The following is a 15174-nucleotide window of genomic DNA, read 5'->3' as shown; positions in this document are numbered from 1 at the left end:
AATGTACCCTTTACCCAGGATGGTTGGGTTCTTGTGTGATACATGTTTAAAGGTGGTTTTCGGGGACTTCTTGATTAAGGATTATTGAATAATAAATGTATTAATATATTAAGAATATTATTTATACAAACCGATGTTTATACCCTTTATTTCTTCCGTTAGCTTGGTCGTTAGTTAACGTCCGTCTAGTAGTACTCATAATTCCGAGCGCACAGAAACACGGCATCGTTTGACAGGAGGCTGTTCTTTACTATCCGAGCTAGCATGGACGAGCTAACCAGCATTTCACACCCTCTGCATTAACTGCGAAGTTATCGGTGAGTTTATGTTAACGACTGATTGTGATTATTGCTATATGATCCAAAAAACACCAAAACCTGAGACGGAAAGCATAACTAGAGTCCCTTCTAGCCATCGTCATTTAGCTAACGTTAATTAGCTAGCAACATCCCTTGGTGGTGTGTTGTTGCATCCCTTTAAATACAAAAGAAACCGCTGTAAGATGTAAACATTAGGTCGTTCTGTTTAAGATTATGTTAGAAAGTTAGGCTAACTTTTAGGCTAAAAGTAACTAAGTAGAAATATTCAAATACTGTACTCAAGTACAATTCTGAGAGACTTGTACTTCACTTGAGTATTTCCATTTGTTGTTACTTCGACTTTTACTCCACACATGATTAATGATGTGAAATATAAACAGCACTTAAATAAGACTTTAGTTACACGTGGAGTAAATTCACAAGCTCCCCTGCAGTATACAGTAATAAAGTTACCTCTACCTTTACCAGATTTTATCACACTCTAATGCATAAATAATTATAATTTGAAACATATGATATTATTCTGAAATGGGCCAATCTGCATAATAAGTACTTTTTACTTTTGTTACTTTAAGTATATTTTGATGGTACTTCTGTTGTACCTTTACTTGAGTAACATTTTGAATGCAGGACTTTACTTTTAACACAGTGTTCCTACACTCTGGTACTTCTACTTTTACTTAAGTACAATATCTGAGTGCTTCTTCCACCTCTGGTGCTGACTAACTGTACATACATAAACCTAACTTATAAAACATCCCTTGTGTGATTTAACGATACATATAACTGTAACCTGTTTATATTCTTCATTGACTTAAAGGTTTCTCAGCAAATGAGCTGTCAGTTTATTCTGAGACCTGCTGAGATTAGATGCATGTTAAGGTTAAACCGCTCCGTTTGCTGCAGGTATCACTAGTCAATCCCTTGAAAGCTTGTCAGGCTACATAATATTTTATGTAATAGTAACAACAGCTCCTTTCTGTTATTGCAGGTCCTGTGCTTTTGCGGCCCCCCTTCCCCTCTCAGGTCAGAGCTGAGGGTTGGGGTCAGCTCCTTGGCTAATGTCGCACGTTCCCGGTGAAGAGGGGGGGCTATCTGAGGCTGCCCCAGAAGTCAACAACCAAGACCTGCTAGATAATCCTGCTCAGAAAACAGGGAACGCACCTGAGGATCAGGTGAGGGAGCGTGTGTGATTTTTGCCAATGGGTGTAACACAGTTGTTTCCTGTGGCTTTATAATTGGGTTAGGGTTCAATTATAATTAGGCATTGCAGATATGACTGGCTGGATTAAATTGAGGTAAAGGGAAACCCATTAATGTGTAAAACACTTTAACACAGGCATACAGACCTTGTGCATACTTTACATAGAGTGGTATGACCAATTTCATAACAAAAATACAAGTTGAAACAGAAACATTTGACTTTATTTTGAAAAAAAAGCCTCTATTGCGGTAATTGAGAATTAGTCATCGACATCTTTTATCTCAAGAATAATTTTGAAATCCATAATGCTAGAGAGAACGAAGACCCAGTCTAACTTTTCAGTTTTGTGAGCCTCAGAATTTATCAAGTCAATGTAAATGGTTTATCTAAGATTTTCTTTAGTCCTATCATTCCTCATTGATCAGCTGTAGTTACAGTATGGATAAAAGAACACCCTGTTCTCTCCAATAAGGTCCAAATCTCAGCCCTGGACTAGGCTGATCTGTGATCAGGGAAACCCTTTAGAGGTTTAAGCTACTGTGGAAATTTGTATAGAAGAAACAGTGTACCTTTTTAATAAACAACAACAATGACCTTGAAACCCTCTAAAGTTTCAAGGTCATGCTAGTATTAAAATTCTCTGTCGCAAAAGTAGTGATAGAAATATTATTTTAAAAAAGTGTGTAGATTTGTTAAGTAACGCAAGTAGTAACAAAATCCAGTTATCACATGACATATTGTAATGAGTCCTAAAAAAAGCATGTCCTTGTGTCCTCTCAGGCAAAAATAGCAGCTGCACTTTGCACCTACTGAACGATAGTAGGGCAAAGTAGAAATGAAGGTGCTATAGATGCAAGTCACATACGGACAGTATGTCTCTGTAGTTATGCACACGTTGTAAATGTTTGCACACAGAACCTAGTCCAGACGAGAAAATCAGCATGGTGTCTAGGCCTGGTGTCAACTTGTGTCTGTCTGTCAACACGATAATGTGGATATATATGTAAATAATACATTATTAGCATTGTATCATTTTCCTAAAAGTTAAATACCAAATGAACTTTGAATGTTGCATGTCATGCATGCAGAAAGTAATGTTTGCATGGAGATAAACCAGATTAATTTCTGAGGAAGGGTGTCATACTTCTCAATCTTTTTTTAAAATCTGTACACCTGTTGTGTGTGCACATCGGATAATTGATTTGGCAGATGATTTGGCAGATGATTTGGCAGCTGATTTGGCATTGTGTGAATGTGGGTGTATGTTGTTGTGTCAAGCAGTGGTAGGCTCTCTTTCAACACACTGAAACAGAAGCGGCAGTGAAGGACCAAATGGGTTACTTGCAGCATTGTTTGTGATTGTTAGATATTCAGTGGCAAAAGGTTGTTTACAAGCTGTAGCTGTATCAGTTGTGGAAAGAAGAAGAAGAAAGAATAAAACAGGGCTTTGTGCACCCGACCGAGGGGAGGCCTGATCCTTTTCCGTCCGACTCTCCTTTGCTTTGTCTCATGGTCTCAGGTTCCTCAGTAGGAACTTAATGGAAGGGCTCAGAATAAGCTTAGATTTCTTTATTTCCTTATCCTGGAAGCTGCAGAGTTGAGCAGTGGACAGGTGTAGATACAGGTGTATATAGCAGGCATTTGCTTTTTACTTGGGAACAGAGCAATATTGCTGACAGGAAGAAGAAATATTGATTAAGCATCATTTGTCCTCAGGTGCCGCCTGTGGTGGATGAGGCCTCTCCTTCTTCCACATCTTCATTTGAGCTGCTTGACATGGATTCGGCCCCAGCTCCTTATCAAGAAGTGCAGCCTCACTGGTTCTTCTACAACACAACATGGCTTCCTTTCAGCAGAGACGACTCCGACAAACTAGAGAACGCCCTCAACACTGGTGAGCAGCTTGTGTATATAATTTACATGTACAAAATATATCGTAAATTTGGTATGTGAAAAGTAAGAAAATAGGGAGTTTGCTGCTTAAAGATAAAATATCAACACATTACTGTTGTTAACACCGGCCTGGTACCCAGTAGGAAGTTTAAGGTGCTTCTGTTTCACGAAGTTTCGAGGTCAGCCTCTTTATGATTGATATTTAGATTTGACGTCTGTGATATTCATATTAAAAGTCTTAGAGATCCTTTTTTGTAAAAACAACACATTGTGGTATTAATCAGACAATAACCATTGTTGTCTTTGTGTGAGATCTTCCTTTCAATATATTGAGCTTCTACTGTCCAGTGATAATCATACACAGCCATTACCTAAAGGGAAAATATACAACAACAAAAAACAGTAGTGATTAATTTCCAAATAATTGGAAAACATGATTTCCCAAATATTCTATAGGGACTCACTTAAAGGGTAGGTAAGTTTGAGAAACCGGCTCGAGATACACTTTTTGTTATATTCCATGGAATGCTCTTAACATCCCGATAGCAATGAATATCTTAAGTGCTTTGACAAAAAATCCATAAAAAAATGTCATCTGTGGAAGCCGTAGTACTGTAAAAAGCACGACCAATCATTTTAGCCGGCCCGGCTAAAATGATTGGATGGCCTACCTGCCTGTCAGCCTTCCATCTGTGCACAAACTTATCTCGTGCCCTCATTGGTCATGTGCGCGTTCGTGTGTGTTGGAGGAGGGGCTCTGTAAGGAAGTGGCAGATTTTCTCCGGTTGTGTATTTTCAAATTCTAGCGATCTCGAGCCGGTTTCTCAAACTTACCTACCCCACCTTTAACATACTAAGTTATTGCCTTTGACAATATAAGTGTTCCTTTGCTCACAATCCTAAAGATGATATGTCCATATTATTCCAGGAGAGTTCACTCACTGTATTATCCTGGTGATGCTGCTGCAGAAGACATTTAAAAAACGTGATTAAGACACAGTATTTGGAGAGTGTCTTATAAACCCCTTGTTTTGGCTTGTGTATGTGTGTGTGCAGTTGGAGAAAAGGAGGGGGATGAGGTGGTGATAGCTGTGGAGGGAGAGCGGTATGACGTACATGTCAGGGAGAGGAAGCGCTACGCTGTGTACTGGGAGCAGGGTCCCACTGAAGTACGCCGCTGCTCCTGGTTCTACAAAGGAGACAAAGACACCAAGTTCATGCCTTACCCCGAGGACTTCTGCAAGCGCCTGGAGGTACTCTGCCAAACCCTCACCATCACACTGAAATAAAACTCTTTCACACACATCCAACAAAGAACATCGGGCTTTACAATAGTCAAACAAATCAAAACAAAAGAGACAAAACGTATATCGTATTTCTTTCTTTTACTTTGTGTTGGCTAATATAACTTAATGGTTAAAACTATGTCTTGCAAAGGTTGCCCATCTCTGTGTCTTTTAAGAGTCTGGCACTGCGGAAAATGTAGTCTTTTATACTTCCTTGACTACAGAGGTCACGATTAGGTGACAATATTTGGCACTTGTTACAAAACAGAAGACTTGCTCTAACACTGCTCACTCCTAGATCTTCTGATTTTATTCTCTTCCTACTTTGCCTGTTCCTATTTACTTTTTTAATTTCTGTTTGTCTTTGATTCCTTCCTCTCCCTTCCTCCAATCTTTCAGGAGGCCTATATGGTTGCAGTCACCTTGAATGAATGGAAGACGAAGCTCGAGTTTCCCTCTGGAGAAACTGTCATCTTACACAATCCCAAAGTAAGGTCACACCAGGGCTTTTATGTAATGTATTGTTTTCTCCTTGTAAGCCTCTTCTCCTTCATTTCCCTGCTCCAGCTGATAATGCAGTATCAGCCAGTAGGATTGCAGGATGAGTGGCAGTCGTCCCCCTCGGAGCAGACCCGGCCTCGCACAGTCAAAAGGGGAGTGGGCAACATCACTGTAGAAATACCTGAAGGTATATGTGTGTGTGTATCAGTAAAAAATTAACTACAAAATAATCATATTCAGAATTCCTTTATTAGTCCCGCTGCCTGGAAATGTACAGTGTTACAGCAAAAGTGGCATAGCAGGTAGAAAATGTGTAATACAATAAAAAATAAAGGCAGTTAACTGCACAACCATGGCTTAAAAAATGAGTAGCAGCAATACAAAAAAACCAAAGTGACATAAGTAACATACTATGGTGTTCAGACATTTATAAATAATGTATGTTCTTCACATAAAAGTGATTATTGCACAATACAATAGCAAATAAAAGTGTCTATATTGCACATTGCAGGTTTGCAAGAGTGCATCAGTCTGTATTGTGTGGGGGGTCTACCAGGGGCTCATTACATAAGGTATACCTACAGTTTACACTTATTTATGCGTGTGTTCCCAGGTGAACCAGAAAAGGTTGACCATCTGGTCTTTATGGTCCATGGCATCGGCCCGGCATGTGACCTGCGCTTCAGATCCATCATACAGTGCGGTAAGTGTGAGCTGGTCTGTGTGTGTATTGTTGTTTATATGCATATATTGATGTGTATGTAGGACTTTATTTTGTTTAATGTCTCTCCAGTAAATGACTTCAGGAGTGCTTCCCTGTCCCTCCTGGGCTCTCACTATAAGCGCGCCCAGCAGGACGGACAGGTAGGGAGGGTGGAGTTCCTCCCAGTGAACTGGCACAGCGCTTTACACGGAGATGCCACTGGTGTGGACGAGTAAGTATACAGACAAATACACATCTACATTTAGTTTGTATTCAAATCGTTTTTACAATGTTGTTTACTGATTTTATTAATGCATTATTATACACCAAAGCTAATTCCTTAGCATGTCCAAACCTGCTCGGCAATAAACCAAATTCTGATTCTGAGATTGACAAAACAAGATCACTCTGATGCATTAAAAATAATAATAATAGTATTTAAAATAACTATATTTTGCAGGAATTAACATAAAAACAGGGATAAAATGCCGAATGATAAGATAGAGATAATAGATGAGATAACATAGAATACATATAATGCATAAAATAAGATACAAAATAAAACTCGCTGAATAATAAATACATTTAAAAATGATCCAATTTGTAGCCATATTTGCAGTTTACACATTAAAAAAATGAAGCAACGCATTTTCTGCATCGGTGGGGTAGATTTACATTTTACTCTGAAAGTAGTCTGGCTTCAGTGCACTCTCTACCAATTGGCACCAGTCTCTGAGGCTATAAATAGAGCCACATTTTTCCTTCTGAAGAATACTTGCAGAAAATGTTCGAACTCTGTGTTCCCTCCCTTCCCCCACTTTCCAGGGACATCCAGAGAATCACGCTGCCGAGCATCAGCAGGCTAAGACATTTCACCAACGACACTCTGCTGGACCTGTTTTTCTATAACAGCCCCACCTACTGCCAGACCATCGTGGACACAGTGGCCTCAGAGATCAACAAGCTCCACACCCTCTTTAAACAGAGACACTCAGGCTTCAAAGGGGCCATTTCAGTGGTGGGCCATAGCCTGGGTAGGACATGTACAAAGTCAAACACAAACACACACACAGTCACAACAAGTCATTAAAATGCTGAAGTTCCACTCTTTCCTTTTATCTCCTCAGGTTCTCTAATCCTGTTTGACCTGCTAACCAATCAAAGGAATGGATCAAATGCCAGACAGGGGGTACGATAACATTCATGGCTAAGATATACCATCAGTAAACAGATAAAAAGGATTGCTAGTTTCCCTGCATGTGAATAATAAAATCCTCTCCACTTTCTCTCCCTTCCTTTGCTTCAGGTTGTCTCTGGTGAATCCTTTCATATGCACCACGACACGCTGCAGGACACTCTGACCAGACTGGGCCTGCAGCAGTACCTGGACACACTGCAGGCAGAGAACCTAGACCTGGAATCATTGGTAATGCACAACACACAAACACAATGGACATTGGTGTACACATGTAAGTGTAATCCAAAGTTAGAAATGTATGGATCTTCTCTTTTAGGCTCTTTGCCAAGACTGTGATCTCAAAGATTTAGGAATTCCTCTTGGACCTCGGAAGAAGCTCCTGAACTACGTCAGAAAGAAATGGCTTTCAGAGGTCAGCTTGAACGTATACAGGGTTTTCTTGTTTTGGAAAATATGACCATTACGACCTTGTTATGTTGGGGAAACTGTGAAAACAACATTGTTTTATTGGGCTAATTTCATTTATGGCCAGTTCCCCCTTTGCTTGAGGGCTCTCTTTCTAATTATTGGCAACTATATCAAGTTTCTCCAGTTCAGATTTCTTTAAAATTACTTTTTATGTCTGTCTTTATTAACACTTTTTTCCTCACTTCACTCGATTTCTGCTTCATCTAATATTATAATTGTTCTTTATGTACATCGTAATGTTTATGAAATCAATTAGGTTTGATCTTTAAACTGTACAGTAAACTATAATAGGGCTCTGTAGGAGCAGAAACATGGGGCGGGGTATAGTGCATCTGTGATTTATTGCATTTAATATGATTAAAACACCCTGTGCAAAAAAGTATTAACTTTTGATGTATTATTTCAATAGGATAGTAAGAACCGTGCTGGACGTCTGCCCCCAGGAATACAAGTTCAGGCTGAAGCTAGCAGCGATCAAGATGGTAACCAATCTTCAGCAGCGTCTAAGAGGAGGGCTCACTTCCACAGGGCGCAGTCCGTCACCAGTGCTGTAGAGTACGAATACTTCGACGTCGGCATTGGACAGGTACCACACATGGACACAGACATAAATAAACATGTTATTAGGAGTACCGCTAGATAAAAGCTTTGATGCATCACCTTCTTGCTTCTCTCCTCTACCTGCTTGCCTGGACAGACCAATGGAGGCATAGCCAAGGGACAGGTGTGTCTCACAGGGCGTTCCCATGCTCTCAGGCTTTGTCCTGTTATGATCTCACTGTGCCTGGGGGTTCTTTTCACCTACATCTGGTCAGGGAAAAATTAAAGGAACTTGAATTATAGTGGATTTTCTATGAGCAATAGGGTTTCCATGGCTAAGTCACATTGTTTCCTGACTGAAGCTACCATTTCGTCCCAGTCGTTCAACACCACACTCTGTGTCTGTGCTCATCCAGTCCTGCATGAATGCTCAGCTCCGTGGTCTCCACTTTCCTACTATCATACTGCCCGGTTGTTGTCTTCAAGTCATGAATGGTAGTTTGAATGTTGAATGTAAGCACCATACTGCACCCAAGTGAGTGTTTCATCTGTCTGAATGGCTGTGTTGTAAAACAAAAAAAACATTTAATAACATATTTTTCCAACCCAATCATCTCTTCATCACAGGTATCCATCAACTACCCACAGCTGGCTTTCCATCCGCAAACATTTTTTGCTTTTGGCTCTCCGATTGGGATGTTCCTGACTGTGCGTGGGCTGAAACACATTGATCCCAACTACAGCTTCCCAACCTGCAAGAGCTTTTACAACATCTACCACCCGGTGAGTAATCACATAGTAACTGCATCTGCCCTTTCAGGCACACTCACTCCCACAAAGGGAAAACACCTGGTTTGAAATGCCACAACCTTTGATTGACATTTTTCATGCACGCTTCAATCTAAAAGGCATTAAGGAAGCATCTCTTAAGGTTTAAAACATGTTTTGCATTGTGGAGCGATGATAACATATTTAACTAAAATATTAAGATCAACATAATTAGGAGAATACTACTTAGTTTCCCCATTATTTAATAATTAGACAATTAAGAAAAACAGACTTTTTGCATTGTAAACATGCACAAAACTTGCATTAAAAAGTAAAAAACAACCAATATTGAAATGATCTCATAGTGGGTCAACTATTAAAAGTGACATGAATCTGTTCCCCTTCATGGCTGTGTAGTTTGACCCTGTAGCCTATCGGATAGAGCCCATGATTGTGACAGAGGTGGATCTGGAGCCCATGCTGATCCCTCACCATAAAGGCCGCAAGAGAATGCACCTGGGTGAGGCTGTCTGTTCCTCTTGTCTTTGTGGAGCAATATTGGGGTGTGGTCTTTTGTTTAATGATGAACTCTGTTTCTGTTTGTCTCATAGAACTGAAGGACAGCTTGACCCGTATGAGCATGGATTTGAAGAACAATGTTTTTGGATCATTACGGACGGCGTGGCAGTCCTTCGCCAGGATCCCCGTGGCTGCACTTCCCCCGGTGGACGAAGCAAACACTACAATAGAGAACGACCTCCAAGAGTCACAGGGTAGAAACATTACTTTTGATTTGACTGTGTGATTTCTGTGTGTGCACAAGAGTTTCTCTGACCCAGTCTCCTTATACTCTCTCACCCCTCTCTGCATGTTGCCACCCTTTTCCACCCTACCTTTTATTGCTCTATCTGGTGGTTGGTCTGGATCCATCATCCTTTACCACTTTACCGTGAACCTCAGCCTCAGCGGCAGTCTCTGCTTCTGCTAAGAGGGAAGAGCAAAGGGCTGATTTTTGGACTAAAGTACTGGAATGGCCCAGGGCCCTTCATAAGCATAACTTACAAGGTAAGCCAGGTTAGTCACTTGGCTACAGTAAGAGAAAACCAGTAAAGCCAGTTTACTTCTTCTAGTTTTGCAATCTTGTTCTCTCTGCAAACGGTCAACCTGCAAGCCTATATAAACTTGTCATTCATTCTATATTTTCCGTTTAACTTCCCTGGCTTCAATCTGGAAAAAATAACATGCACAAAAGAGGCAAAACTGTATACTTCTACGACCTGTTTGCATGCTGTAGTACCTGCAGAATGTCATAAACTTGGAAGGACTCCATAACTGCATTTTACTTTGGCACCTCAGCTCTCTCACAAAGAGCAAATGTTATATAATGTACTGTGTTGCATTTTTCCCCACAGGCTCTCACTAACCTCCGTTTCTGACTGCACTACTGCTGATACTAATATTGTCTTCAACTAAAAATTCGATAGTCTGAGATCCCCCTGAGGCCTTTCCCCCCCAACCTCTCCTGCTGTCATTTCTGTTCAGTTGATTAATGACTGATACATTTATCAACGTCATTGCCAGCATCAGATGCTACTTGAGTAATCTTCCCATGGCGTAATCTTGAAAGTGCTGAACAATCAGGACGAGTTATATTGTAGTGATTACAGTTATGTTTTCAGCAAAAGTATTTCATACAGTAAGTAAAGTCAATATTGAGTCACCTACATTCGCTACATGCAAATACACGTCCTGCCCTTTTTTGTAATTACTCAGCCTGTCAATTAAATAGGTCACGGGGGAAACAGCTGCCACTAGAAAAACAGAGAATTAAACACAATCCCTTTTTTAAAAAACGTGGAACTCTCTTATATTTAAGAGGATTAAGCACTTTCTGACAACCCCTACAACCTTCACCTGTTCTATCTGTTGTGTAGGTTTGCAAGATCTGAAATAATTAGTACTAAAAGGTCATTTGAGGGTAAGATTTTCATTCTTTTAATGTCTGAATAACAAGCTAGTAAATGCTGTAAACATCCAGTAGTCAAGAAGTCATTTTCAGTGCATTGGGTGTTTGTGGAGATACATCTTAATACAACAATGCATTCTTAACATTGCAACAAATACACCATTCACTCATCGCAAAACTCACCCACCCAACTGAAATTGACTTGGCACCATACCTGCCCCTATGGCTGAGTGAACACTCAGCCATGTAAAGGGCAACATTTTGAAACCTCTATGATTCATTCTAGACATCCATTCAGTACTAATCTAAGCATCATTATACCAAAACGTTCAACTGCTAAAAAACGTGTGAGTACTCGCAGCGAAGTAGATGTCATATATTCTGGTTTCTTGCCCAAATTGTAATTGCTTTCTAACAGGAGGTCTGTGAAGTTTTGCAGGGCTTTGAGAGTCTCCCATTTTTGGCTTAGGTAGCTTTAAAGTGCTCGAATTACGCATTTAATAAGCTGTAAAAACCTTTCTCTTGTAGATTACTGTGAGTTTGATTCACCTGCAAACAAGCTGTCAATTTCCTGATGCGGTGTAGTTTGACCAAGAAGCTGCTGCTGGCTTTTGTCTTTGTTTTTTGTTGTCTGTTTCCTGCCTTTACAGCCACATTATGTCTCTGCAGGAACGTGTGAGGAGGCAGAGTCCTCAGAATCAGCAGAGCAGAGGGAGCAGCCTGAGATTAAAGTGGGGATGTTGAACGAAGGAAGAAGGATCGACTACGTACTTCAAGAAAAACCCATTGAGAGCTTCAACGAGTACCTGTTTGCTATCCAGTCTCATCTGTGTTACTGGTGAGTCCTGCATACCTGTGGAGGGTGTTCTTTTGTTTTTCGAAAATGTCTCAAATAAATGACATTTCCCCTCTCTGTCTGTCAGGGAATCGGAGGACACTGCTCTCCTGCTGCTAAAGGAGATCTACGACAAGCTAGGTGTGGCCTTTGAACAGCCACAACAGTAATAAAGTGTTATGAATGTAGACTTGATTTTAACATGACAGCTACCTGAAAGGGAGAAAGTGAAGATGTGCTGCACAATCCTCTCCCAGAATGCCTTATTGTCCGGGTGTCACCAGACTGCCCCGCCCTCCCTGACAATAGAGACTGTTTAACTGCAGTCAGGCAGGGTGTCAGTCAACCTTCATTTGAGGTAGCCGGTGCTTCTTGGTGCTGCAGGACTAATGTCTGATAGTTGTTTTAAATCCACCTGAACATCTCTGTCATTTTCATTTCATTTCAAACCTTTATTTAACTAGATTGGTCCCTTGAGATCATAGATCTCTTTTTCAAGGGAGACCTGCAGCAAATAGGTTCCCCATGAAACATAAAACAACATGAAACAATAGAGGACATCATACAACATATTTACAAGCTACATTTACATACTTATCAACATTTACAAATACCCATAGTTTCAATGAGCATTTCATTTACACTTGCTCCTGATCGCACTTTTCTGTCTACACCAAGTCATTTTTTTTTTTTACATACCTTTGCACTTTTATTTTCCAACAGTTGTTGACATATCATGAGTACAGCTGCAGCTGAAAAGTAAAATAATCATCATGATAACCAGAAGATACACACAGTTGGAAAAACAGAATATCAATGTATTTGACGACAAAAAAGATCCTTAAAAATCACCCGAATACAGTTTATGTATAAATGAAATAGATTTCAACATTTTAACATTTCAACATTTCAAATGTTTATTTATTTCCCAGCCCTATGTACCTCCTTGAAAAGTCAGGAATGTAGAACTATGAATATAATTTAAGTGGCAATTGACACTTTTTTTGCTTTAACTGATTATTATAAAATGTATATTGATTGCACCATGTAGAATGTATAGTTTTACTATCGGCATTTACATTGGTTTCCTATTAGCCTCGTTTTAACTATGCAAAACTGACTGATTAGATCTCCTGGGCAAATGAAGGCTTGATTTACAGCAAGACGTTCAAAACAAAATCCAGTGCGTCCTGTGAAGTATTGCCCACTCTTTCGGAGTGTAACTTTAAAAAGTCACTGAAAGTTGCCAGATGACATCCTACACTCATTTGCATATTGGTCAAATCATGTGGAATAATTTGCATGTTTTAGGAGCCGCCTGCACAAAGTGCAAGAGGAGAGTGAGCAATCGTATGTTGTTGGCAGAATAACTGTTGTTATTAGTAGGCTCTATAAAGGGAATCAAAATCTAGTTGTCTCTTTATTGAATAAGTGCAATCAACCTTTAAAACACAGAACAGCTGCACAAACAATAATTCAACTTTTAAACAATGAGGGGGGAGTTGAAAAGTTATCTATTTGCCACTTTAAGTGTTTAAACTTGAACAAGGAAGCTCTCCTTTAGCCTAACATTCGACCTTACCTTTATAAATAAGCAGGTCTGCTGGTTTTATTTTGATGACAATAAAATTGTTTAGGTTTTGAAGGGAAATGAATATTGATAATGTGTCTACTGGCAGCTATATTTCCTTTCTGTCAAAATTAAGGCCCAATTTAAACCCAATGTTATGCCTACATTAATTTGTGCAATATTACAACAATGTCGATGGTACTTATTTTTCATTTCACAGACGTGGTCCACAATTCTACTTCAACTTGTCTTCTAATAATATGTTTACTTGCAATGTGTATTTTATTTTTTCAGTTTATTTTTGTTTGTTTTTAGTTTAAACCAATCTATATTCTAAAATAAGGGATCCTGATTAATATTTGTGTCAGAAATGATCAAGGGATGCAGGGGAATTAAAAGGACAAGCTTGTGTGTATGTATGTTCAGAAAGGCCAGCTCTATCTCTCTGAGGTCTGTGCCATTCATTCCTTCTCTTCTTCCACTTTAAACCCTAAATGTTTCTTTCTGTGTCTCCCAATAACAGTGTATTCTTTATCCCAAAACATGGTTAATTCCAATACAAAGTGGCATCTCAGATAAATAATTCTAACTTTTGTATTATCTAAGGGCCAAATGATACATGTTTCTTTCAACTGTTCCTTTGTATGAAGGAATTGTAAAGTCATATTCTGTACTGCATGCACTTTTCATAATGTAACAGAAGGGTTTCTCAACAGTTTCTGATCCTGACCTTAATCTAAGGAATAGAAATACTTTTCACAAACCCAGCAATAAAGAGAGTTGTCACTTTTAATTTGATTTAAAGAGTATGTTACATTGATTATGTAGAAATTATGTTGCAATGCATATCAATTTATGCAAACAAATATCAATGTGTCAGTGTTATCACAAATCTGCACCATCAAGCAACATGGGGTCCAGACTGCAACGTTGAGAAACAGGGTGTTTTAGTGTTTAAACTTTACAAAACAACCCATACGATATGCACTGTCAGGGCAACACAGCCCAAGCACTAGAGCTCCGCACAAAACATGAAGAAACCTCACAAGGTTGTTCATTTTCTTCCAATAAGTTGCACTGAATATGAATGATCATTGAACATCACCCGTGTCTCTGTCATGTCCGTTTCAGTAAAACAGGACTTAAAGTTACTAACTCCTCTTCCTTGACATGAGTACTGTTTTTGCACTTGATACTTAAATGTTTAAATAACCAAAAAACAAATGTTCTCATTTCTAAATACACACCCTATGATAACATGTTGTGTGTGCCATAATAAAACTTTACAAGTCTCTTGTTGTTCTTTAGAATTCATACAAGCATGCTTTCATTGGATTGGAAACACAAAAACATTCAGCCTTTTTTTAGTATATGTATCATATTTACCCCGGACATCAATGAATGCCCAAACTCACTTACATCATTTCCACATATTGAGCTAGTTTGAAATGATTAATGCACATATATAATACAGCTAAATTCTGTCATAAGCAAACAGGGAGATGGTTCCACATTAAGAACTTTATTTATTGATCATTGTGACTGGCATGTAAAATACATTTTCATACAATAAACGCTTCCAGTGTTGTGTTCAAAAGTGAATTCAACTTGTTTGTAAATACATTTGGAAATTATTCTGTTCACGGTTAAATGTTATATAAGACTCTAAAGTGGTGTCTGTGGCTCAGTGGGATAGTGCGTTAATCTTTGGATCAGTGGAGCACTGGTTCCATCCCCACTGCAGTCAGCAGCATGTCGTTGTGTCCCTGGGCTGGACACTTCACCCCAAATAGCTCCTCTGGGGATTGCTCACAGTATTGAATGTATGTAAGTCACTTTGCACACCGGGACAGAGTTGCACTCTGAATCTCGTTATACTCTGTGTACAATGACAATAAAAGGCTTTAACTTAACTTAACTTT

The 15174-nt window shown here is 39.4% G+C and overlaps 1 protein-coding gene across 2 annotated transcripts; it reads left to right on the top strand.

Annotated features, from left to right (window-relative positions):
- Positions 1-209: 209 nt before the first annotated feature.
- On the top strand, positions 210-14544 carry ddhd2 (DDHD domain containing 2). 2 transcript variants are annotated; one of them, XM_034122407.1, is made up of 19 exons: positions 210-317; positions 1312-1495; positions 3241-3418; positions 4474-4670; positions 5103-5192; positions 5271-5391; positions 5818-5907; positions 5998-6139; positions 6733-6941; positions 7035-7096; positions 7214-7333; positions 7422-7517; positions 7983-8159; positions 8741-8896; positions 9299-9401; positions 9493-9654; positions 9842-9946; positions 11517-11685; positions 11771-14544. In XM_034122407.1, exons 2-19 carry the CDS (start codon positions 1382-1384, stop codon positions 11850-11852), a joined length of 2373 nt encoding a protein of 790 aa, XP_033978298.1. In that variant the 5' UTR covers positions 210-317; positions 1312-1381; the 3' UTR covers positions 11853-14544. The 2 variants fall into 2 exon arrangements, with proteins under 2 accessions (XP_033978298.1, XP_033978299.1); XM_034122408.1 differs by lacking the exon at positions 9842-9946.
- Positions 14545-15174: the final 630 nt, after the last annotated feature.

Source organism: Trematomus bernacchii, unplaced genomic scaffold, assembly GCF_902827165.1.
Source record: "Trematomus bernacchii unplaced genomic scaffold, fTreBer1.1, whole genome shotgun sequence".
Classification (NCBI taxonomy): Eukaryota; Metazoa; Chordata; class Actinopteri; order Perciformes; family Nototheniidae; genus Trematomus; species Trematomus bernacchii.
This window is presented reverse-complemented; position numbering and strand designations above follow the sequence as displayed.